This window comes from Hemiscyllium ocellatum, chromosome 37, assembly GCF_020745735.1.
Source record: "Hemiscyllium ocellatum isolate sHemOce1 chromosome 37, sHemOce1.pat.X.cur, whole genome shotgun sequence".
NCBI lineage: Eukaryota > Metazoa > Chordata > Chondrichthyes > Orectolobiformes > Hemiscylliidae > Hemiscyllium > Hemiscyllium ocellatum.
Window position 1 is genome coordinate 23,275,830 of NC_083437.1, and position 26,912 is coordinate 23,302,741.

A 26,912-nucleotide genomic window follows, 5' to 3' on the forward strand; every position below is an offset into this window, starting at 1 on the left:
TCAGCACCATAAGGTCCTATCGACATTCTGAAAACAGATTATCAAATTATTATCACATTGTTCTTTGTGAGAGTTTGCTGCGACAAATTGGTTGCCATGACCCCTCCAGTAAATACCCCTGAAGCGTACTCAACTGATTGCAAAACATTTAAAGACATCCAGAACTTTAAAAAGGCACGATTAAGAATGTCATTGTTGAAATTCCTTCGTGGGTGCTCCATCTGGACAACACTCACAAAATTGGGCAGGGTGTCTGATGACGTCATTTCCGTTTTCGGAAGTGCGCACTTGGATTATTCCCGCCGGAAGTAGGTGGTAGTGCGCCGCCATTTTGTGTCTGACCGGGCTCCGGTCGCGCGGTTGCCGCTTCCGGTCGTTTTATTTTCGTTTTTCTGGCGACGGCGCGAGGAGGAGATGCCCCAGAATCCGCTGCGAGTGGCGGTGGTGTGTTCGAGTAACCAGAACCGGAGTATGGAGGCGCACAGTATCCTCAGGTAACTGAGGTCCCGCCGCCCGTCGGGCCTACCGGTCAGGAGTCAGCAAACCGGGCCCGACGTCTTGCCTGCCTGTCTGCTTGCCCGCTCGCCCTCCCTCCCTACTGCGCCCCTCCGGGGATTTGACCTCCGTCCGCCAGCGGGCCTGTCCCGTACCTTCCCGAAGTCGTTCTATCATTCTCGGCCCAAACACGCGCCCGCAAAAGATTAATCCCAGTGCCCGGGCCTGACGCCGAGAACATGCCGTCGGCCGCACCCTATAACGATGAATTGCTCGGTAACAGGACTTGATTGTGGTTCACTTCTCTCTCTTTCCTTCCTTTACGCCACCAAACAAATCTTTGTGCGGCTGCTGGGCCATCCTTTTCTCCCTAGCCGCATACTGTTTGCTGGTGTGTTTCATTTTTCCTTCCCCTAAATCTTAACACTATTGCCTCATCTTTATTTATTTCTTTCATTCTCCTATTTCTCACCCCAAATTCCTGGAATGCAAACTTGGCCTTGGCTCTTAACCATCATTCGCTGTCTCCTTGAATGTGATGATCTCATGGCCTTTGTCAGATCTCCGTTCTACTTTTTTCTTAGTGTCTCTGCCAACTTACCTGTGTTTCACCTCCCTCCCTCCCTCTCCTTTTTGCCTCCTTTCTGCCACATTGCAGTGGTCCTGGACTTGAATCTTAGATCCATCTATTCTTGACCAAACAGCTGCTAAAATGTTACTCACCTAATTTTCTTTCCTAGCCTTCATGCAATTTATTAAAATAGTCCATTTTATAATTTTCCTCATACAAAAAGCAGATTTGTGAAATTGCCCTATAAAGAGAATCTGCCTTTTGTAAACTACTTGCCACACTGCTTCATCCCCTTCTCAAGGTTGTGAATGTTTTGCTACTTTGAAAATCAGTGCTTGTTTTAGCAGTGCTGTCTTTTTGAGCCTCTTCATTTGTGAATTTGTTCCTTCCACAATACTGAAACAGCCCCTAAAGTTGCAACGCTGTCCTGTATCTGTCCAAGGTGTACTATTCCTTTTGACCTGCCTGCAATCATTGAAATGACTGACTATATTCTCTTTCAATGCTATAGTTATTGTTCAAGTGAGTGGGACTGCTTTTTCCAAACACCCCTCTAAAGTGCAGAATCTGCTGTGTTGTTTTCAGTCCTGGTTTATCGTAATGTCAATCAAAAACAAGTTCCACTGTGTACTGATTATGCATAGTTTTACCCCCAGCACGACTTCCCATAGCCTCATTTCAAGGCTGCTTATCTAACATTAAGATTAGCAGTAATTTTCTCTGATAAGAGTATTGGGAAGACAAAAATTTTTGGCCCTGCTGCAGGTTCTGTCCCACTACTCCTTTCTTGCTATCTGTCTCAGACTGAAGTCTCTGTGTCTGTTCAAAGTCCAATTTGAGTATGAACTGAAATTCCAAACCCCCCCTCCCCATTTGCTGCTTTCAACTTTCATGTTATTAGCCATTTGTGCCTCTGTCTATTTGCTGTTGCAAGCCTAAAGTGTTTTCAAACTCCAAACTCTCTCTAGTCCAATATCCTTCAGGCTACTTTCATATGTTTTGCTCTCAAGCTTCAACACCTTCAAAGTGAATCAAATCAAATTCAGTTTTGGTGCCTTGTTTTAATGTTTGCTAAAATCCAAACCTTCTGATTTGGATGTTTCCTCTTCTGGTTTAATTTGTTTTTTAATAGGTATTCTGTGAGGCATCTTGGAAAGATGTACACCTTGAACATGCAATGTGAAGTGTAATGCCACTCCTACATGCTGTGTACAAATACCTCATTATCCCACTCTAACCTGGGTACATGTGGCTGGAAGGGTTCTTATTTCAGTAAAAATTGTGGTGAGCCCTATCGTGTATTTTGTGTCAGTTCATGGATATTGAATTTACATAGAGCACCATAGTTGGACTTGGTCCTGGCCGGAAAGTTTGATAGGCTGCTGGGGTTGGGAAATTGGCAGGTTTTGAATCTGAGGTTCTAATGTTCCAGAGTTTTGAATCATTTGGATATGCTAAATTCAGGGCCAGAAATAAAGCTTTATTTTCATTTTTTCAAAAAAACTTCAGATCACTTTTTGTTAACCTTTCTACTGGAGCTTTTCTGGATTTTAAAGTATGTGTCAACATTCCAAGTGTCTGTGTATAGCTAATTTTCTGAAAGATTTGAGTGTATCTAACTTTTAAAACTATTCTCCTTGCATTTCTCCGTGTTGTTGGGTTGTCTTGTACTTATGTGGAGATTTCAGTTTTATGGGTTGCTCTTTACCTTCAGGAATTTTTTCTAGAGAAAATTTGAACTTTGAGGAAGAGTAAGGGGCTAATTCAATTCTAGGAAAAGCTAATAGTGGAATATTTCGCACCAATGGGTTTTATTTCATACGAGCAATATAGGTAGTTGCTGTCTGATTCCACAAAAGGCGTACTTTGATTAATATTCAGTAGTTGCATGTTGAGGTGGCTTGAATTGTTGGTCACCCAACAGTACTGATGTTTGTTACCTTTTATCTTTACTCTTAGCTCTCTGTTACCTTCGGTTAGTTATTGTATGAAAGTTATCCTTTAAGTACTCTCACTTGGGGAAAGTGATTAATTAAACGCAGAATGAGTGTCTTTATCAACAGCGCATATCCTTTGGGGGAAGTCTATTTTTAACTTTTCCCACTGAGTAGTCTCTTGGGTTTTAAGCGTGCCCAATTAGTGTAGTCCATAACCTTAGAAATTTGTTTTTGGACGAATTCTCTTCACAGCTCATTGCACTTTGAAGAGCTGAGTTGTATGAACTTCCAGGTGACAACATTCTAACATTGATCCATTGTGTGCAATCTTTAAGACATGCAAGTACTTGATGGAAAATGCTTGCTTCCTTCAGTTTTCTCCTGGCTTTTGTGAGGATTTGGTTAGACTTTTGTTTATTAAGTGTGAAAATTGACAGTTCTGAAGTCATAGAGATGTACAGCATAGAAACAGACCCTTTGGTCCAACCCATCCATTCCAACCAGACATCCAAACCGAATCTAGTCCCACCTGCCAGCACCCAGCCCATATCCCACCAAACCCTTCCTATTCAGATACCTATCTAAATGCCTTTTAAATGTTGCAATTGTACCAGCCTCCACCACTTCCTCTGGCAGCTCATTCCATACACGTACCACCCTCTGAAAAAGTTGCCCCATAGGTCTCTTTTATATCTTTCCCCTCTCACCCTAAATCTATGTTGTCTAGTTCTGGACTCTCCCCAGCCCAGGGAAAAGACTTTGTCTATTTATCCCACTCACGCCCCTCATAATTTTGTAAACCTTTATAAGGTCAACTCTCCGCCTCTGACAATCCAGGGAAAACAGCCCCAGACTGTTCAGCCTCTCCCTGTAGCTCAAACTCTCTCATCCTGGCAGTATCCTTGTAAGTCTTTTCTGAATCCTTTCAATTTTCACAACATTCTTCCGACAGGAGGGAGACCAGAATTGCATGCAGTATTCCAACAGTGGCCTAACCAATGTCCTGTACAGCTGCAACGTGACCTCCCAACTCCTGTACTCAATACTCTGACCAATAAAGAAAGCATACTAAATGTCGCCTTCACTATCCTATTTACCTGCATCTCCACTTTCAAGGAGCTTTGAACCTGCACTCCAAGGTCTCTTTGTTCAGCAGCATTCCCTAGGACCTTACCATTAAGTGTAAAAGTCCTGCTAAGATTTGCTTTCCCAAAATGCAACACCTCGCATTTATCTGAATTAAACTCCATCTGCCACTTTTCAGCCCATTAGCCCATCTGGTCCAGATCCTGCTGTAATCTGAGATAACCACCTTTGCTGTCCACTAAATCTCCAATTTTGGTGTGATCTGCAAACTTACTAACTATTCCTCTTATGCGTGCATTTAAATCATTTATATAAATGAAAGCTAGAGGACCCAGCACTGATCCTTGTGGCATTCCATTGGTCACAGGCCTCCAGTCTGGAAAAACAACTCCACCACTACCCTCTGTCTTCTACCTTTGAGCCAGTTCTGTATCCAAATGGCTAGTTCTACCTGTACTGTGAGCTCTAACCTTGTTAGCCAGTCTCCCATGTGGAACCTTGTTGAACACCTTACTGAAGTCCATACAGATCACAGCTACTGCTCTGTCCTCATCAATCTTCTTTGTTACTTCAAAAAAAAATCAAGTTTGTGAGAGATGATTTCCCACGCACAAAACCATGTTGACTATCTCTAATCAGTCCTTGCCTTTCTAAATACATGTGCGTCCTGTCCCTCAGGATTCCCTCCAACAACTTGCCCACCACCCATCACTGGTCTATAGTTCCCTGGCTTGTCCTTGCCACCCTTTTTAAACAGTGGCACCACGTTAGCCAACCTCCAGTCTTCCGGCACCTCACCTGTGACTATTGATGATACAAAAATCTCAGCAAGAGGCCCAGCAATCACTTCCCTAGCTTTCCACAGAGTTTTAGGATATACCTGATCAGGTCCTGGGGATTTATCCACCTGTATGCATTTCAAGACATCCAGCACTTCCTTCTCTGTAATATGGACATTTTGCAAGGTGTCACCATCTATTTCCCTAAATTCTACATCTTCAGTAAATACTGGTGCAAAATACTAGTTTAGTATCTCCCCCATTTTCTGCAGCTCCACACAAAGGCCGCCTTTATTATCTTTGAGGGGCCCTATTCTCTCCCTAGTTACCCTTTTATCCTTAGTGTATTTGTGAAACCCTTTGGATTCTCCTTAATTCTATTTGCCAAAGCTATCTCTTGTCCCCTTTTTGCCCTCCTGATTTCCCTCTTTAGTATACTCCTACTGCCTTTATATTCTTCTGGGTATTCACTTGATTTATCCTGTCTATACCCATCAGATGCTTCCTCCTTTTTCTTAAGCAAACCCTCAATTTCTTTAGTCATCCAGCATTCCCTATACCTACCAGCCTTTCCTTTCACCCTAACAGGAATATATTTTCTCTGAATTCTTGTTCTCATTTCTGAAGGCTTCCTATTTTCTAGCTGCTCCTTTACCTGCAAACATCTGTCTGCAATCAGCTTTTGAAAGCTCTTGCTAATACCGTCAAAATTAGCCTTTCCTCTGTTTGGAACTTCAACTTTTAGATCTGGTCTATCCTTTCCCATCACTATTTTAAATGCTCCCGAGCAGCTCGAGCAAATCTCCCTGCCAGTATATTAGTCCCCGTCCAATTTAGGTGCAATCTGACCTTATTGTACAGGTCACTTCTACCCCAAAACAGATTCCAATGATCCAAAAATGTGTTTTATTGCACCTCAGTCTTTGACCACACATAGCACCATTAGACTCTGCTTGCTTGCTGATTCATCGTGTGATTGTATATCCAAATTAAGCCGGTCTTCCACATTTCTATTTTGACTCTCTTGCATTGATTGCTACAAATGCCAGGGAAATTGGATCAGACTAGTATGCTGATGCAGACCTAATGCCACATTGGCATATGGGATTGTCTCTGGCTGGAAATAACAAAAGTAAACTCGATTTCAGAAAAGGAGAAAGTGGGGACTGCAGATGCTGGAGATCAGAGCTGAAAAATGTGTTGCTGGAAAGGAGCAGGAGAATAGACATTTCGGGCATACACGTCGATTCTCCTCCTTGGATGCTGCCTGACCTGCGCTTTTCCAGCAACACATTTTTCAGCTCTATTTCAGAAAAGGCATTTTTGGCACTGCAATAAACAGGGTTAAATATTAAATGAGTCCTTAAGTGCAATAATATACTGTAGAGTCATAGAGATGTACAGCATGGAAACAGACTCTTCAGTCCAACCAGTCCATGCCAACCAGTTATCCTAACCCAATTTAGTCCCACGTGCCAGCTCCTGGCCCATATCCCTCCAAACCCTTCCTAATCGTATATCCAACCAAATGCCTCTTAAATTTTGCAATTGTATCCGCCTCCACCACATCCTCTGGCAGCTCATTCCATACACGTACCATCCTCTGTGAAAAAGTTGCCCCTGAGGTCTCTTTTATAATTTCCTCCCTCACCCTAAACCTATGCCTTCTAGTTCTGGACTCCCGACCCCAGGGAAAAGTCTTTGTCTATTTATCCTATCCATGCCCCTCATTTTGTAAAACTCTAGAAGGTCACCCCTCAGCGTCCGCTCCAGGGAAAACCGCCCCAGCCTATTCAGCCTCTCCCTGTAGCTCACATCCACCAACCCTGGCAACATCCTTGTAAATCTTTTCTGAACCCTTTCAAGTTTCACAACATCTTTCCAATAGGAAGGAGACCAGAATTGCACGCAATATTCTTAACAGTGGCCAACCAATGTCCTGTACAGCCGCAACATGACCTCCCAACTCCTACTCAATACTCTGACCAATAAAGGAAAGCATACCAAATGCCTTTTTCACTATCCTATCAGTAGTCTGTTACTACTGTCTTGTCTCCTTTACATAGTTTCTTTTTAAGAAGAGTATTGGTGATCTGATGGAGATTTCTGAAATGACAATGAGTTGGACAGGAAAGATGTAGAGAAAGGTAAACTCGGGCGGCAGTGGTTAGCAGTGCTGCCTCACAGCGCCAGAGACCCGAGTTCAGTTCCCACCTTAGGCAACTGTCTCTGTGGAGTTTGCACATTCTCTGTGTCTGTGTGGGTTTCCTCCCACAATCCAGAGATGTGCAGGTTAGGTGAATTGGCCATGCTAAATTGCCTGTAATGTTAAGTGCATTAGTCAGAGGGAAATGGGTCTGGGTGGATTGCTCTTCGGGAGGGTCGGTGTGGACTTGTTGGGCCGAAGGGCCTGTTTCCATACTGTAAGTAATCTAATCTAAAATGTGACCCTTCTGGCGGTTCAAAGCTAGGGACCCATAAGTACAAGATAGTTACTAATCATGTATGAGTAAACTTTAAACTCTTAACCACATGGGGCAGTTGAGATATGGGATATTCAAAAGGAAATTAGAATAGGTGAGAAGAAAAACAATGAAAAAAATAAATGTAGTTTAGGGAGGAGATCAGTGTGCTAACCCCATGGATTATGCATTGGTACAAACAGGTTAGGGTGAGTGGCTTGTTTTTGTGTTGTATATTCTATGTAATTTCAAGTATCCAAGTTGGAACCATACATTTTTGGTAAATCTTCTATTATTTTCAACTTCTTTTAATCCTGCTTGTTGCATTCCATTTCGAGTTGTAGAGAAGTATAGCATGGAAACAGATCTTTCGGTCCAACTCGTCCAGGCCGACCAGATATCCTAACCTAATCAATCCAATTTACCAGCACTTGGCCCATGTCCCTCTAAACCCTTCCTATTTATATACCCATTTGGATCCCTTTTTAATGTTTTAATTGTAACAGACTCCTCCGCTACTTAGATTAGATTAGATTACTTACAGTGTGGAAACAGGCCCTTCGGCCCAACAAATCCACACCGACCCGCCGAAGCGCAACCCACCCATACCCCTACATTAACCCCTTACCTAACACTACGGGCAATTTAGCCTGGCCAATTCACCTGACCCGCATCTTTGGACTGTGGGAGGAAACCAGAGCACCTGGAGGAAACCCACACAGACACGGGGAGAACGTGCAAACTCCACACAGTCTGTTGCCTGAGTCGGGAATTGAACCCGGGTCTCAGGCGCTGAGAGGCAGCAGTGCTAGCCACTGTGCCGCCCACACGGCACGGTGCACTTCTTGCAGCTATTCCATGAATGCAGAACCCTCTGCATGAAAACGTTGCTCCTTCGGCCCCTTTTTAAATTTTTCTCATCTCATCTTAAATCTATGCCTTCTAGTCTGGACTCCCCCACGTCAGGGAAAAGACTGTCAATTTACCCTATCCATGACTAATATGACTTTATAAACCTCAATAAGATCACCCTTCAGCCTCCGATGTTCTAGGGCAAACAGCCCCAGCTTGTTCAGCATCTCCCTGTAGCTGAAATCCTCCAACACTGGTAACATGCATGTAAAGCTTTTCTGAACCTTTTCAAGTTTCGCAAAGTCCTTCCAATGTGAAGGAGACCAGATTTGTGCACACTATTCCAAAAGTGGCCTAACCAGTGTCCTGTACAGCCACAACATGACCTCCCAACTCCTATACTTGGTGTTCTGTCCGATAAAGGAAAGCATACCAAACGCCACCATAGCTATCTTATCTACCTGCGACTCCACTTTTAAGGAACTGTGAACCTGCACTTCGAGGTCTTTGTTCAGCAACACTCCCCAGGACTTTACCATTTCTTACCACATTTCTTTATGAAAATAAGGACAAGTATTTTTAACCTTCGTATCATCTGTATCCTAGTACAGCCTCCACAAAATGTCTTATGATCTCCAACCATACCACTGAATTTTTTTTCTTATGCTTCTGGCCATCACCTTGCCTTGTAGGGCTTTTGTGGTTGCTGATTATTTCTGGTATTTCACAAACTACCATTATTCATAGATAAACATATTCACTGACGTTCCAGACTTTGGGTTCTAAGCAACTGTAAATATACTTGTCAGTAGTGTAGCAGTTTTATGTTGGTGAAGCTGAAGAAACTGTTTGAAGGAATGCAGAGGTATGATTATAGGGCTAACTTGAAGTTTGTGGGACATAGTCATGATTTGGCAACAACAATGATAATTTTAAAAGCGACATTGCTACACTGCATGTCAAATCTAGACCTGTAGGATTCACCTCCTCTGGATGATAGCCCTGCATCAGTACTGAACTGATGATGAACTTCATCTTATAATTTCAGACTAAGACGGAGATAAAACCTATTGATTATATGATTATCTTCCACAAAGCAGAACTGGTTAGACAAGTAACTGCCCATTCAACTGAGATTTGCAAGCTTGGCCAAGATCAAGAGTTGCCTTTAGGCTGTATGGTTGAATGGGCTTTCTACCTGGGTGGTAGTTTTATTTGAGTCATTAGAGTGTGAGAATTATTTAGCTGAATAATTTCAATTTTTATGCCTGTTGTGCAGTGTTTCAAAATGCTAGGATTTCTGTGTAGCATAGTTTCCTAGTTTTTACAAATTGCTATCAAGTACATGTTACGATGTAGAATAATACTAGACTAGACAATTAAGTATGGATTGAAGTTTCATGACTCTGTTCAGGATATAATCAAGGGATAATTTCTTCAAGCCAAATATGAAGAAATATTCAGTGTTTGGTTTTGGTGCAAAACTCTTTAAAAGCAACAGTTGAAACTACTGAATCATAGCAGCATTTTGGTTTTTGAGCATTACCACCTGGAACTCTGTTCTGATTCCTGTTTTGGTAAAGATAAGCCATACTTGCAGTTGTGCAGATATGTGGTGTAGTCATCTCCTGCTTTATTGCAGCAATAGGAACAGCAGATCCTGTGCAGTTATTTGCTTTGAACTCCTCCACTGAATGTTCTTTGCTTTGCAGGTGGTGGTTGTTTCAACCATTTTACTACAATCTTGAGCTTTCTAAAAGTGCGTTCTTAATCCATGCTATTTAACCTGAATACTCAGTTGACTGCTTTCATTTTACATGCCACTTTTTAAAAACTTTTTTTTTCTCCTTGCTTGTTAAAGCTTCAACCTTACAAGACAGATTTTCTAGAGTCCATAAAATTTGTTTATAATATGCATTTCTTGGTTTCTTGGAATCCTAAAATGAAGCACAAAAACAGAATTCAGCTTAATGTCTAAATAAAACCCAAGCCTTTGAAATTTTGAGGTGCAGTTGTCACCAGAATAGTTAGTAAATAAGTTTAAGTACAAGTACATAGCTTGTAATTGAAAACTTCATAGATTCTGTCATATAAAGAAATTATTGCTAGACCAAATGAGTTACTTTTGCTTTTGATCAGAGACCCTAATTTTCCATCATGCTATAGATTTTAAGTTAGTGAGTACTTTTTGAAATGGGTAATTGAATTTTTAATATTTCCTCTGCCGTCCCCAAGTGAAAGGGTTGTGACTCTGCAGTTTCTGCTGACATAAAATACACGGTCTTGTCATGATGTAAGATGGAATTCAAAGCAGATAAGTAATATTTAGTGTTGCAAAAGCATAGATAAAACCTAAGCAAATCACATGATTGAAGTAAGATAATATTTGAAGGAAATACTGGAACTGTCAAATTGGACCCACAATAAGACAAAGATATGGGAACTTAAGTTCAAATGGTGAATTTTTGAGGTGTAAAATAAATTTGCCTCACACAGAATCCAACTTTAAAATCCATTTGGAGAGAGTTTTCAGAATTAGCATGAGCCTTATTTATCCTCTGAATTTTAAGGCTGTTGGACTATAGTATGATATGGTAAATTCTTCGAATCTCTCATTTTATAGTCTGCTCATTTTTAATCAGTTTTTGTCTTAACTCATTTCACTTGCTGAGCAGTTTGACTTTGCTTTAATGTTGCGTTCAGTTCTATGGCCTGAATTCACTTGAAGTACAGTAATCTTTCACCATCCAAAGTGTTTCTCCACTTCCCATCAGTATTAGATTGGGCATCAGTTAAGATTGCCTTTATGCTAGATATTGTTGACATTAAGTGAAAGTACTGTGCTCTTTTTAATGTAATATGACAGCCATATTATAAAATAACTGCAATGTTGAGCTCGTGATCTAATCAAATATGTTTAAACTACTAGTCATTTAGTAGCCAGCAATTTGAGTGCAGATTTGTTCTGATTTATATTCTGAACATAAATCAACAGTTCAAAGCTTTGTGTGAACATGACTGAGTCTCTGCGCAACCCTTTCTCCTGGAAAGTTCAGATGCACTTGGTCTTTGGATGGCTGTAGTTTCTTTGTTCACCTGGGATACCCTAATGAAAAGTATGAATGTCAAGTTGGGCATGTTGGGTGGCACCAGCTGAGTTTGCCAAGCAATTTGGAGGCAGCACAATTTTCTTTCTATTAACTACTAACTTGAATTTTGTCGATTTGGAGACTTGATTAGTTGTGGATCTAGCACCAGAGCTGTGTAACTGGATTAAGTTAGACTTGAGGCATTACATAGGATTTTGCATTACATAGATTTTTTTTTTTGGCAAAATCCTACAGAAGTTGATCAGTTTTTCAAGCCAATTTGCCCAAACATATATTCTTAAAGGAATATGAGGCATGGGAACAGGACATATGGTGGCTGAGGTCCATTACTCATGAAGAAGGTGGACTTGTTGGGCTCTTCTATTATGAATTTTATGGAAGTGCTTTTGATAAAATTAAATCACAATGCTCAGATTTGTTTCCAACAAGGCTTCAAATGGAGTGTAGTTTTAAACTGTATGTAGTCTTGAAGTAGGAGAAAGTGAGGACTGCAGATGCTGGAGATCAGAGCTGAAAATGTGTTGCTGGAAAAGCGCAGCAGGTCAGGCAGCATCCAAGGAACAGGAGAATTGACGTTTCGGGCGTAGTCTTGAAGTGCCTATGTTATCCACCACAGAAAGTTTGGCTACTTGTTTAGGCTAGTGCATGAAATGTTTGCTTGAGTGAAGTAAATAGCATTTGGCTAAATGATGCAGAACTGTTTCCAATATGAGTCAGTATGTTTGGGATCTTTGAATAAACAAAACTCCTTCTAAAAAGAATATTTCAATGTGGTCAAGATCAATGAATTGCCTGTTGATCTGACACACAGAATGAATCAGATCCACAGTTCCTGTGTTCTTGTTCTGTTTTGTCCTTTTCCAGAGCATAAATATTAATGTGATGCTTTCAACATCTTGTAACTATCAGTAAAAATTCAGCAAGATCTTGTGCACACCAGAATTTAACAACTTATTATTTGACAAACTAGTTGACCCCATTTGCCTCAACTAATAATGTTGCATCATTTGAATTGCAAATGAGTGCACTGGGTTTCAAACTGTCTGCTGCTAAACTTTAACCCTTCAGAGCAAGTTTTCTTAAAGTTAGAGCACTGACTGTCCAAGGTGTCCTTGGATGTTTTGTCTTTTTATCCTGGGAATTTTATTATTCCTGCATGTCACCTATGGAGATGCACTTGGCTTGTTTATTTCATGAATCTCTAATGCAGATTAAATATTAAACATTCCTACAATTCATCAATGAATACTATACTGCCATGGAGCCATAACATTTTGCTGGGTCAAAATCCTGAAACTACTACTGTTGGTGTACTTAAACTAGATACATGGAGTAGTTTAAGAAGGTGGTTTACCACTTTTCAACACAGGAGTGGGCATTAGAAGCTGGCCGTAGCAGTGTGCTTGCATCTGATAAAATAATTTTTAAGACTACTTGGGCTTCTAATTTGAGACCACCTGATTACTGAATTCAATTCCTTTCTGAATTTCTGTATTTTTTTTAAGCATAACTTCTTCTCGAGTCATCATGTCTGCCTGGATGGCGTTTGCAGCTGTTTGCAACTGTGCTCCCTCGTTTTATTCACCTTAATCACTGAATTCAAAAATATGAATCTAGATCTGGATTATTTGGGGGATTTTTAGGTGAAATCAGCTTGGTGTATTGGTGTGCAGTGCCTCGAAAGAGCTGGTAGTTTCATTTGACTGTCAGGTATGATGTTTCTTGAAGAGAACTTTGCCATTTGGGCATTCATGATTGCAGTGGCTCAAAATTCCGAAAGAGCCACTTTGTCTAGATATGCAGACTTTTTTTCAAGGATATACAGTATTTGATTCTGTTTCGCAATTTACTATTCAATCTGTTTCCATTACCTTTCTCTGGCAGCACTTTCAGATCTAAACTTTGTTCATTTTTTCCAAAGAACAGTTCTGTTGATCTTAGCTCCTCAAGAGAGACACAGTAGGAATCAACAGATTCCACCAGATACAGGGATTATTATGATGCCCTACAAAAGCACAGTATGGATGTTTACTCCTAAGTGATGTTTTAGGTTCAAGTGTCTTGAATAGTGAAAATGAATACTGAGAGTTTACTTTCCATGCTCCTATCAGTTTTCTAGGTCAAAAGTTGTTTTCTTACTTTGCATATTTTTGTTTGAAAACGTTGTGTAATATATTTTTTTAATGATGAGCCGTCATCAATCTAGTGCTATCTTCTTTTAATGTTTTCAATTAAATTTCTATTTCAGACCATAAAGTGTTTAATGGGCTGATGCACCTTCAGTTCTTCATCTGGAAAGGAATCATGATCGTAAACTACTAGTCAAGTGAAAGGTCATTGCCCTTCACTGATAGTTTAATAGCTTGTTTGATGCAAATTTGACATTATCTGTGAATCTTTCTCCAATCCTCGTATGTAGCCTCTTGTCGGGGTGCAACTCCATGGAATCTCTTGATCTCTTACTAAAATGGCCTGTCCTTGCCCAACATTTCTTGTGGACTTTCTTGGAATGAAACATTGGCAACTGTTGTTTTTTTCCCCCATCTTCTCCACTACATGCATAAATGGAGACCAGTTGACTCTAACACAATTCTGACTTGGATTAACTGACTTTGACCAAGAAATAAGCCAAGGATCTTTTATTATCTATGGTGTAAAACCATCCCAAATATCTCCTATGCATGCTCTCAATTCTACCCAACAGCTGGACTCCTCTTTCAATGTAATAATCAGTGAGATGTTATCTGCCACTTGTATTATTTTACTTAAATTGTTTAAACTTTAACTTGAGTTGCTGAGTTCTGTCATGGGGCTACCTGTAATCTCCGGTCAAGAATGCTTGAAGTAATTTTTTTGCAACCTTTCCTGTAAGAAAGGTTTCAGACTTGTGATTATTTGCTTAATCTACCTACATTTTTTCCTCAATAGCAGTTTAGAGACCAAACCAATTTGAAACTTATGGAGTATAACTAGTCCGCAAACTGAGCAAGGAACACATACTGTTTATGTAGCCTTGGGGCAGCCAAACAATCATTTTATATTTATCATTGTTTGATACACCAGTTTCTACATTGAGATATTAATGAAAATATTTTTGTTGTACAGAATTAGAAATACTTTTGACTATAGAAGAACGTCGATTTATATCCGAACAACGTCAGGATGTTTGGCTAAACTGTGTTTATCTAACATTTGATTATCCAAACAAAACACTCCCCACCCGTGTTGTTCAGCTAATTGAGGTTTCTCTGTATTTGGAATTTGACTCTGCTTCCATTTAAGTTTGGAAATTCAGATTCTTTCACACATGCAGAGTCATCTTGCACCCATCACTACTTGCAATAAAGAAATTCAGACTGGCATCTTGATAATTTTTACTTCGATTTGCCTCGTAATTAACCTTTTTGTTTAATGATAGATGCAGCTTGCTTTAGTTAATTGCTTTTTGCAGAGAGGACTGGTTTTATTCTGTTGTTATTTGAAAAATTTTCTTCCACTGCTTGTGGCTGTTTGACTATTCATAGCCAATGCAATGCAGCGACAGTACTTGAAGCAACTTGCAGGATGACTTGTACCAGTTTGCAGCTGCTCGCACCACTCAGCCCTTTAATTTCTTTTTGTTCTATCTGTATAATTTGTGGATAAGCAAGAAAAATATGGTATTTATTATGTGTAGGAAAATGCAAATATGTTAACAAAAACTATGGGTGCCAATTGTTGCTTGTGATTATTGTTTTGAAATAATCTAGCCATTTAAGCACATCAGCGGGTATGTTACTTGAGAATTTTTTGAGATTTGATACTTTTGCTTGACAAACCCAAGCATCTAGTGACTGTTCTGGGCAGAATTTATTGTGGAAGTACATTATTAGAAAATCTTGGTTGGAAGTGTTTAGATTTGTGCGATATTTTCATAGAATCCCTACGTTGTGGGAGCAGGCCATTTGGCCCAACAAGTCCACACCATTCCGCTTGACCCATTCCCCAACCCTATTAGTCTGGATTTTCCATGACTAACCCACCTAGCCTATACATCCCTGAATACTATGAGCAATTTATAGTTAATTCACCTAACCTGCATGTGTTTGAACTGTGGGAGGAAACCCATGCAGGCACAGGGAGACAGTTGCCTGAGACTGGAACTGAGCATGATTCCCTGGTGCTGTGAGGCAGCAGTGCTAGCCACTGAGCCACCCTGCTGTCCTAATTTTGCAGACAAGCATTGAAGTAAATACGTTACTTCGGCTGGGGTAATGTTTTAATGCTCTTAAATCAGACCCAGCCGTTGAAGCGTTTTGAAACTTGGGAATGAGTGGCAGCAGCCAAACATTGAGGGCTGTGCCCAGGTAATTATCATAAATAACACCCTGTTGTCTTGTATTTCATGTTCCAAGGTGTGTTGGGTGAATAGCAAGACAGCTAATTTGGAAAGTAAATTTTGAATTGGGTTCCATTTTGAAGTCACATTGAATCATTTGATGACTATAAATTTGCTACACAATGAAAAGTTAGCTAATCAATTGGCTGGCCAAAATACCTTATTTTGTGTGATGTACCGCAAATCCTGGAAGCATTTTATTTAGCTGATATAAACTTGTGGATTCATAGTGACTGGTCATAAGGTAGTTGTAGCTGAAATCTGTTGAGACCACTAAGTAATCTGTCCATGTCCAGCACTGCACCGACTCTCCTTTCTTCTATTATCATCACCCAGCTAGTTTGGAAACTCAATATTTTGTAAAACTGCCCTATCACTGAGGATTCTGCAATTTGCCCCATGTAGTCCACCAGTTTAGTTGGTTTTAAATGATTAACCCTTTTAAGATATCCAGGCAAGGTACTGTGGATTCTAGAAACTTGAAACCAACTATGGTGCAGAAACTCAGATCTGGGAATATCTGTGGAGAGACAGAGTTAACTTTGAGTCTTCAGAAGTTCAGTTCTGCAGAGGCCTACCAGATTCAGTTGGCTCTGTTTCTTTCTCCCCAGGTGCTGCCAGACTTAGTTTCTCAAATGTTCCAGGTTCTAAGATGTTCATACAATTTATATTCTTTAGAAGTTACTTAATATTTCATGGTATTGAAATTATTTGAGATTTTGTGAATTCTAAGTTTGTTTATTTCTCTTCCCTCTTGCAGCAAAAAAGGCTTCAATGTCCGTTCGTTTGGCACAGGAACACACGTGAAGCTACCAGGACCAGCTCCGGACAAGCCAAATATATACGATTTCAAAACTACATATGATCAGATGTACAGTGATCTCATTAGGAAAGACAAAGAACTGTATCCATGAGGCACACTTTGTTTTTAGGTCACTGGTTCCAAGGTGTCTGTGTTTGTATTTTTATTGTAGTGGCGCACCTACTCTGCAGTTCTGTAAATTTCAAAGGGTAAGAAAATACAGTGCTGAGGATGAGTCAGGTCTCTTGCGCCTTCTGGTGTTTTGTCAGTCTGCTTTAGTTGGGTAATGCATTTAATCAAAGTGTTACACTAAGCACAGCTTGGCGCAGGTGAAATAACTCCTGTTACAGGGTTGCACATAACTTGTGTAGTTAATGCAGGGCCCCATTGATTTCGTCGCTCCATGTCCCAACAAATTTTCTTCACTCAGCTTTAGGTTCTCCGTATTTAGGTATTTCAGATCCTGTAATAACCTTTATTTTTCATTTGACAGAAATAGAAACTTTGGTACTGGGCACCTCATTCTTCACTGAGGAGTAGCAGAAAAATAAGAGCCAATTTAAAGCTGAATAATCTCTCTGTATTAATATGCTTGGAACTTTTTTTAATGGGGAGCAGACAATCATGACTCAACTGTTGACTAGAACAATCTCAAACAAGTATAAACAAAAGCTACTACTGCACTGAATTATGAAATTAGTGCAGTGGGATTAATGTCTTCAGCTCTGATTTGAGTATACATCTTCGTTCTGAATTCCAGTAATCTTGATTGCCAAAATGTGATACATGGAATGTGGTCTGATCCATGTTGAATGAATTCAAACTAGTATGACATCATGGAGAAAGCCAAATATGTAATCTGCAGTAATATATGCCAAATTTACAATCCATTGGATAATTTAACTGAAGATTACAGTGCACAGGGTGAAAGACTAGTGACATTCACTGTAGTTGAAAGGTGAACACGAGTAAAATTATTTGAAAAAAATTGCAGCATTAAACTAAATTGTGAGCACGTTAATTGATACTGCAATTTGTCTGTGACTTTTAAACATTTTGTGCACAGGCTGAAGCAAATACACTATATGGGAAATAATTAAATCAGTGATAATGATCACTTGCTCATCTTCAAACTGATTGCTGAAAAGTAATTTAACTCTTGTAAAAATTGGATAGTTTTTTCGTGCTCCTGTAGTTTTCCTCCTGTTATCAGCTGTTTTGGCTTATTTTAAGTTGTATAACTAGATTCGTACCAAATTAATCTTTTGCGTATGTAGTTGTCCTTATTTTTCCTAATCGAGATATTCTGCATTCATTTTGCATTTAACTACTATCATAACCTGTTTGGAGACTGGAGAATAATTTCTCCAGTTTCCTAACAGGTCATGACAGTAGTTAAATTCTCTAGTAATGAAAAGTAGGTTCAAAATCTGTTTTGTCAACTGGCAGCTCAGTTTCTAAGAATTGACATGACTGCAGTGCAAATGTTTGTGAAAATTCAATTAGTACACTAATTTAGCCTTTAAGGTAACATCCTAGGAACTAAAGAGAATGATTGATTAAAGTTAAGCTTAATTAAATTGTGGCTAACTGATGCTTGCTAGCAACTATATTCAGTATAGACTTAGAAATTTGCCACAAAAAGAGGTCATTTGGTTTATTGTCTGTGGTCAACCCTATTAATCCCATTTTCTAGCTTCCAAACAAGTGACTCTCTAAATGCTGCTTGAATGTTGAGAGTTTCTGCCTCAATGACCCTTACAGACAGAATTGCAGACTCCCAGCAACCTTAGTGGGAGCAGAAAATTCTCAACTCTCCTGAGGATCTTTTAAATCTTTGCCCCTTGATTATTGATTGCTCTACTAATGGAAGAAGTGCCTTCTTATTTCCGTCTATTTATACCCTTATGACCTTCTACAAATGTAACAGGTGCCCTCTTGGCTTTTGCTATTTCGAGGAAAATAACCTCAACCTATCCAGTCTTCGCTTAAAGCTCAGGCCTTTCAGCTGGGGCAAGGTATGATATTTTCTCTCTGCACCATCTCCAGAGTATCCACAACCCTCCTATAATGTCACAAGAAATGAAAACATTACTCCATTTGTGGTCTCACCAGAGCTTTATACAGCTTCAGCATAACTTCCTTGCTCTTGTATTTTGTGCCATGCTCATAAAAGCAGGTTTCCCACGTGCTGCCTTACCCACCTTACCTACCTGGTATGTCACCTTTTCAAGATCCTTGGGTATACAAATCAAGATCCATTTAATCCTCCGTATTTTCCAGGATCCTACCATTTAGAGTAATCCACCCAAGTGCATCACCGCATTTTTCTGGGTTGGATTCCACTTGTGACTACTAGGTCTAGTTGACCCAAACACTGTTGATAGCCTGCAGGTTACAGCTATCCTACTTGCTATTTGCTGCCCTACAATTTTTATGCCACCATGACATTTTGATCATATTCCCTACATTTAAGTCCAAATCGTTAATGTATGCAACAAACAGCAATGACCACAGCACCAAACTGTGACATTCCACTGGAAAGAGACAGCCGGACACCAGCACTCCACTACTATATTGACTTACAGCCTCAAAACCCTTTCAAAGATCCACACAGACCACATCAAATACATCAGTCACATTGTTTTATTTTAAAGCACTAAGAGTCAATTTGTTAAATATGACCTTTGCTTGACAAATTCATGCTGACTATTTCTAATTAATCAGTGTCTCTCCAAGTGCAGATGTATTCTGTCCCTAAGAATTCTATCTAATAACTTCCCCACCACTGAGGTTGGACTGACTGGTCTGTAATTTCTTGGTCTAATCCAAATTCCTTTGTTAATAATAGAGCACTGTTAACAGAAGCCTGGTATCTCACCTGTATCCAGAAGGGATTTGAAAATAATTTCACGTCTGCGTGGGTTTCCTCCGGATGCTCCGGTTTCCTCCCACAGTCCAAAATTTTGCAGGTTAGGTGAATTGGCCATGCTAAATTGACCGTAGTGTTAGGTGAAGGGGTAAATGTAGCGGAATGGGTCTGGGTGGATTGCGCTTCGGTGAGTCGGTGTGGACTTGTTGGGCCGAAGGGCCTGTTTCCACACTAAGTAATCTAATCTTAATAAAAAATTACTACGGCCCCTGATATTTCTTCCCTCAATGGCCTAGGCTCCATCTGTCCAAACTTGTGGACTTATCCTCTTGAGGCTTCGAAACCCACTATGCCTCCCCTTTCAAAGTCCTCCACCCTGATGTGTATCTGCATTTTCCTCTTCCACTGTATATTCCACTTAGTCTCGCTAAATTTGTTTCCTTCTTACCTAGCCCGTGTTTCCTCTGCTTTCCAAACTCAGTTGCTCTCGTTTTAGCTTCTAATTCCATCGCTGCTTCTTTCCCCTTTGAACTAAAACCATTCCAACAGTATTTCCTGCAAGGCTGTTAGTCCTGTTCTGGACCAACTTGTACAGATCCACAGAAGCCATCCTTCCAGTACCATCTATCGAGCCATGGATTCATCTGCATCCTTCTATAATTTTACTACTGTATGGCATCAAGAGTAAACTGGCGATTGGTGTTTAGAGTTCTGCATTCAATTTCTGATCAAGTTCCCTGAAGCCTGCTTGTATTACCTAATTTCTCTCTCTTTTCCTTGTTAATATCAATAATGTGGACCTTGACTTCTAACTGTTAATCTATTTTAGCTGTTTTGTGATATCCTGGCACCTAGGAGGCAACATACTGGAGTCATTTTTTCATGGCTGCAGAAGCACCTGTCTACTCCCCTCTCGTACTGCTGTTGCTCTTCCAAACTTTCTACTCCCTCAGGCTGATAAAGTGTGGAAGCAAGGTGCATTTGGAGGATTCCCTCTCCAACTGCCTGGTCCCCTTCTGTATAGTAGTCACCTATTTCCTCTATCTACTCTTGCTTAAACAACTGGGTGCTCTTGTTCTGAGGTATGCAATCGGTGATCTTCTCTTGAGTGCGTCATAGTGCCTCAGCTGCTGATCGAGCTCCAAACCCAGAGCTTGAGTTACTCCAGCTGGAGGCCAAAGTCATTAAGGATTTCCCACATGTTGTAGGTCTGAGCTCTCCAGATATTCTTTAGTTAAGTCGAATGTGGTCCTTTGATTTTATTTACCCATGCATAAATATATTTGAACTTCTGTTGTGGAATTTGGTGCACATTTTAAATAGTGCTGGCAGTGACTGAAGCTACTCACAAGAATAACGTAAACGGCGCATAGAATGCACATGTAAGCTGTAAATCATTGCTAATACATCTATGCTTTAACCACTGTAGAATCAGGAGTGTTTACCTTTATAATTCTGTACCTTTTTAGTTTTCACTAAAGGATAGAATTAACTAATACATTTAATTGGGTATTTAAAATTTCGGTATTTAGTTTTTAACTGCTCACTTGGAGTTGTTTGGCTTGCCAGTCCTCTAGATTTTCCTTTTAATTTGTCTTAGATGGTTTGTTTTGATGCAAATGTAAGAGTCAAAATCTGAACATGGTTGGCCTAAGTTTTGTACAGTAACCGTAGATTGCATTGTTATGGGAGAAGAGGACAACTGCTCCATCTAGTAAAGACAGTCAAATTTTCTTTTTCTTTAGCTATGGAAATAGTAATTTGTTGAGAACACAGCACACTGTTATTGCAGCATGAGCAGTGGGCTATTGACCAAATTAAAGGCTGCGAAGCTCTGGAGACTCTCCAGTCCTGGCAGTCTGACCCAATTCCATTCTCTTGGCATTGGGTTCATTCTTTTTTTTGTCCCAGTGGCTTGCAGCTGGTTGTTCTTGTTGCAGTTGCTGGAGGATTAAGCTTAAATTGGGCTTAAAATACTTAAAAGCTGTCAATATCAATAGTTGGACCTTAAATCTTGTGCACGTAGCCCAGGAAGATGCAAAGCTTGGGTACTTGTTTCTGCCAAAACCAAATAATGTAGTAAAATTGAAGAATTTCTGGACTGAGTTCAAATTACATTCAATTGTTGCTGTGAAGGTTCATGATTTTACAAGTCTTGGTGATCTTGATGCCACTTTGGTAGGTATAGTATACCATTTGGTTCCCTGAATACAGTCTGCATGGAGGATTTCAGTTAATAGACCATTCGGTCTGTTGAATATGCATATGTTCATGGATGATCCTCCCTCTCAATGTTATGTACTATTTTCTTCCATGCGTTTGATAAATTTTTAGATAAAGACATCAATCTCTTTCATCCATGTACTCAATGACTGACTTCTGTGGGAGCGAATTCCACAGGTTTGACCACCCTCTGAGGGAAGAACTGCTTCCTCCTCCCAGTCTGAAATGATTAGCCCCCCCACCCCAAAACCAGGTGAAGGTGCCTCCCTGCATTTATTCTTCCTAGCCCTGTTAGAATTTTATACACTTTCAGTCAGGTTCTTTCTTACTCTTAAACTCTGGCTTGACTTAGCCAGCATTCAATCTGTCTTCCTATGACCATCCTGCAGCCCTAGCCTAATGAAACTTCACTGCACACTCTGTATGGCATGGGCAGTTGTGGCACAGTGGGTGGCACATTTGAGCCAGAAGGGCTGTGTTCAGGTCGCACCTGCTCCTAAAATTTATGAACAGCTTTTAAGAATATTTACTCTTGTGTGGGGAGACCAAAACTGCATTTGCATCTCCATCAGTCTTACCAAGGTCTTGTATAATTGCAATAAGACATCCCTACTTCCGAAAACCCTTGCTCTTGCAAGGAAGGCCAACATATCCTTTGTCTTCTGAATTTTTGCAGCTGTTGACTTCCATTGACTGGTGTGCAAGGACAACCAGATCCCTTTCTGCATCGGCAGTGCACAATATATCACTCTTTAAATAATGCTACTTTTCACAGTGAAGTGTCTAACTCCACAATGAGCTGTGTTGTGCTGCATCTGGCGTGTTTACCCACAGTCACTCAACTTGTTTAGATTGCCTTGTAGCTTTCATGTCTTTCTCAACTGTACCTCGTTTTGTCAACAGCAAACATAGAAATATTAGTTGGTTCAGTCATTCACGTCAATTATGTAGATTGAATAGTTGTGATCTGAAAACTGATCCCTGCAATCCGTCATTAGTCACTGCATGCTACACAGAAAATGACCCAGTTATTTCCATTCTGTTTCCAGTCTCTCTCCTGATTCTCAATCCATGTCATTATTACCTGCAATCCTGTTTAATTTTACTCTAAACTCTTCTGTGGGACCTTATCGAAAACCTTCCTGAAATCCAAGCACCCACATCCATTGGTTCTCCCTCAATTCCCTCTTCTAGTTACTTCCTTTTTTAAAAGGAAGCTTAGTTTAGCATGATTTCCCTTATGTAAACTCATGTAAATAATCTTGTTCTGTTACTATGTCTTTTATAATTGACTTCAACACCTTTTCCACTTTGGATGTTAAAGTATGTAAGTTTCATTTTAGTCACTCCTAAAGTCATAAATATTGCTAATTTGAGGCCACAGTCAAAATATGAAGAAAAAATGATAATTAGCTTTTATAAAAATTAGAAATTGGTAATATAGAAAGCAGAGTGTTCCTTTCTGGGATAGAAGAGTGACTTGGAGCAGAATGCACAAGTGTGTAGCTGATGTAACAACTGAAGAGTTAAGTTTAATACCTTGTTCGTGTGGATTAATTTTATTCCTATGAAGTTGAGTCTACTGCTGCAATTTTTTTCATCCAATTTATGTACTTCGTACTCCCAAATGCACGATTCCCATCTTTGTGCAGTTTTTAAATGTTTATTATATTGTTTTGGCTTTTCTGAGTACCCAACATCACCTACTGCACTAAATATTAGGAGTGCAGTATGCAGGAAATAGTGCTGCATCCTTGCACTCCTTAGATTATTCTTGTTCCAGATCTATTTTTGAAATTGAATACTGGTAGCCTCCCTAGCCTCTGCTGTATCCAGGACAGTTGGTGTGAAATGAGCTGATTTGGAAATTGGGTCATTACATGCACAGTTGCAGTAAGTTGGAATGGTACCTTTACGAGAGGAGCAGGTGGACCCCAGCACTTTTAATTGTGCACATTAGTTGAGGCAGGTTCTTAACATAGAACATTACAGCACAGTACAGGCCCTTCTGCCAATTGAATTGGAATAATATTCTGAAGCGCACGAATGGATACTTTGGGCAAAGTATCAAGCTTCTGATTTAACTCCTGGGTTCTGTCAGGATATCTTTTGCTTGAGGAATACTGTAGCAGCGCAGATTACTACAGAATTTCAGAATAAAGCTTGTAGCCTCTGTTGTGAGCCCCAGATTAAATGATGGCTTGGAACTTCCTTTCACTTCATCCTTACATAGGTATTCTGTTTATGGTCTAGTTGTAATTGAAAGTTGAAAATTCTCTGGGTAACTGAAGTGCAGTCAAAGTTAAATTGGGAGTTATAGAAGACAAGTTCATGTGTACTCGATCACTTCAACCATTTAAACACCTCCAATATGGTCCCTTGAGTACTGATTGTATGCTTGTTAGATGATGTAACTCAATTGTATAAAGTTGCTGTAGTCTCACCGGATATTAGGGCTATGCGCACTCATTAGAGACAGTTGGTGGTGGTATAACCTGACAGTCACCATGCCTTATGAGGGGAGAGGCTGAAAAGGAGAGTTCTTCATGGTAACCTCAACCACCTGTGGGAATTGAACACATTCTTCGCGTCACTGCATTGAAAACCAGCTGTATAACTCTCTGCTAAAAGATTATATGAAACTGAAAGAACTGCAGATGCTGTAAATCAGAAACAAAACAGGGGTTGCTAGAAATGCTCAATGGGTCTGGCAGCATCTGTGATGAGAAATTAGTTAACATTTTGGGTCTAGTGACCCTTTCTCAGATCTGCTGAGCTTTTCTAGCAACTTTTTTTTTGAAAAAGATTATAATCTTGCTCCAATATTTTTCTTTCCATATGAAGCATTGGATAGGCAAATTCCAAAGGGTTTTTACTCAACGTCGATTTTCCTGCTCCTCGGATGCTGCATGACCTGCTGTGCTTTTCCAGCACCACTCTAATCTTGTAAAAAAATCAGTTTAGCCTGTGCACAATCATGAGCATAATTTTACAGCATCCCTTGTCTTCCAACAGATGTGTTTATGCCCTAAGCCCACCTGTCCCCAGTTGCTTCTTCAGTAAATCTTTCATTGGCATATGGTCAGATATAGGGATGTTTGCTGATTATGCAATATTCAGTACTTTTTTTTTTGAGACTTATCAGATGCTGAGAGCAGTCCTTGTTCAAATGCAATAAGGCCGAGATAACATTTGCACCATAGATGTTTGGCAGTGATGATGGTCTTCAACAAGAGAGAATCTTGTTACTTTCCCTTGATATTCAATGGCATCACCATTGCTGAATATCCAACTGTCACTGCCCATGGATGGGGTTGGGATCGATTGAATGCATCCTGAGGCAGTGAGAGCAGGTCAGAGCCTCGGAGTTTTGCTATGACTACCTCACCTGCCTCCCTAAAGCCTATCCATGTCAGAAATAAGTGTATTGGGTACTCTCCACTTGCACCTCCAACAGCACATGATGCTCAACACCATCCAGGGTAAAGCAGCCTGCTTAATCTGTATTCTGTTCATGACCGTAAGCATTCACACTCTCCACCGCCACTTAGAGGCAGCAGTGTGTGTACCATTTGCGGTTTGCACTGCATGAACTCCCCTTCATTACGACTTATGAAACATGACATTGAGCATGTAGAAGGACAAGGTGAGCAGATGCGTGGGCAACACCCCTGCAAATTTGCTTCCAAGCCACATGCCACCCTGGCTTGTGGCTACGTTACTGTTCCTTCACTGTTGCTCAATCGAAATCCTGAAACTTGCTTCATTTATAAGCATTGAATCAGTGCAACCATTACGTTGTAGTGGTTTAAGACGACAACTAGCTTCCCTTGAGGGTGGTTGGGGATGAGTAACAAATGCTGGCATTGCTCACACCCAGTAAAATTGTATTTGCATTAAGCCATAATCCAGTTTAGGAAGCAGATCAACATGGGAGATAATTCTCTGGCTTAAGGCAATCAAAAGTAGGCTAGGTGACCAAATTGACACTGGTTTGTATAAATTACTGTGTTCTGTCATCATCTACGTTGGGTGTGTAACGTTGAGTATGTGTTGAGTCTTCTCTCTCTCTCTCTCTCTCTCTCTCTCTCTCTCTCTCTCTCTCTTTTCCTCTTTTGTGCACTTGCCCTCTCTCAAACTAGATACTGTTTGAGGCCTAACTTAGTTTAATTGCCCTGGTAGTGCATCCAAACACCTGAGCAATCTTAATATTTCCCAACAAATGTCCCTCCTTTACTGTGTGGGATACAAATAGGTGTGACATGGGCTTTGATGCCTTAATAGCATCCTCTGTTAATGTGCCCCATGTAGGCGAGTTTGCCATTGAATCAAGACCTTTATACTGGCATATATCTTTGTATCATATTTTTATGCCCTACCACCATGCCTACGTTCAAGTAATGAAAATAGTTGCCTATCAACTCCATTTTATTGAGGTTTTCTACTGACTCCAGTTAATTTTGGCATGAAAGTTCAGGCTAATATGCCTTTTCTGTAAAAGGCAAGTATATTATTTTCAATGCAGTTTATTTTAACAAGGATTTGCTCACTCAAAATACTGCATTAAAACGCTGCTATAAAAGTGGTCCCTCCTTGACATTGCTGGAAATTTATCTCCAGGTAGTTCCATAATCATTAGAAGTGCACTTGAGTCTTAGCCCAGTGTTGACACTTTCTATTTATCTTTAAAATTGTAGCAAGTAGAACTGACTATAATCAAAAACGTTATATTAATCCAATGTGATTTCCAAGCCTACCTTCGTTTACCAACCTTAAGTTTAAGATTCCATTTGATTAATAAGACACTGATTTTTGCAGAATTTGTCTTGAAGTAATATACCATTCAGACAATCATCTAGAGCATTTGCCTATAAGGAAGTCACTGACTTGCTCTGGTGCATTTCTGCAGGGATCAGCGTTCTTTATTTCCTTGCCAGGTAGCTATGCTTCATTTGTGAATACCAGGGGTAAGTATTAAGTCTATTTCACCTCATGTGAAGAGTAGAGGATTGGTAGGATGATTGATAAGCTGCATTGTTCTCATTTGACAGTTACACAAGCCCCTTTCAACGGGATAGCCATGAGACCTCTGCTGCTCTAGCCCATGGATTCTAAGTTGTCATGGCTCACTTTACTGAAACTTCAATTGCTTTGCCAGAACCTCCCTTACTTGTCTGGCTCTGTTACCTTGAATCATGGCGAAGCTACTCTTTGGTTAATTTAAGCTTGCTTTACTCTGACATTGCCTTGATTGAATTTTAGTTGTGATGAAACTCAAATCATTCATATGTCAGTGAAAACCATTCTTGAATTTTAAAAATGTAGTATGATCAGAATACTTAATT

General features: G+C 40.1%; 1 protein-coding gene across 1 annotated transcript in view; it reads left to right on the forward strand.

Moving 5' to 3' along the window:
• The first annotated feature begins 309 nt into the window (after window positions 1–309).
• Window positions 310–26,912, forward strand: part of ssu72 (SSU72 homolog, RNA polymerase II CTD phosphatase) — a 94,518-nt gene continuing 67,915 nt past the window's right edge. Inside the window, exons 1-2 of the mRNA XM_060851904.1 lie at window positions 310–494; window positions 16,431–16,574. Of these exons, the coding sequence (XP_060707887.1) occupies window positions 415–494; window positions 16,431–16,574 (224 nt within the window). The 5' untranslated portion in view covers window positions 310–414. The remainder of the gene's footprint in view (window positions 495–16,430; window positions 16,575–26,912) is intronic.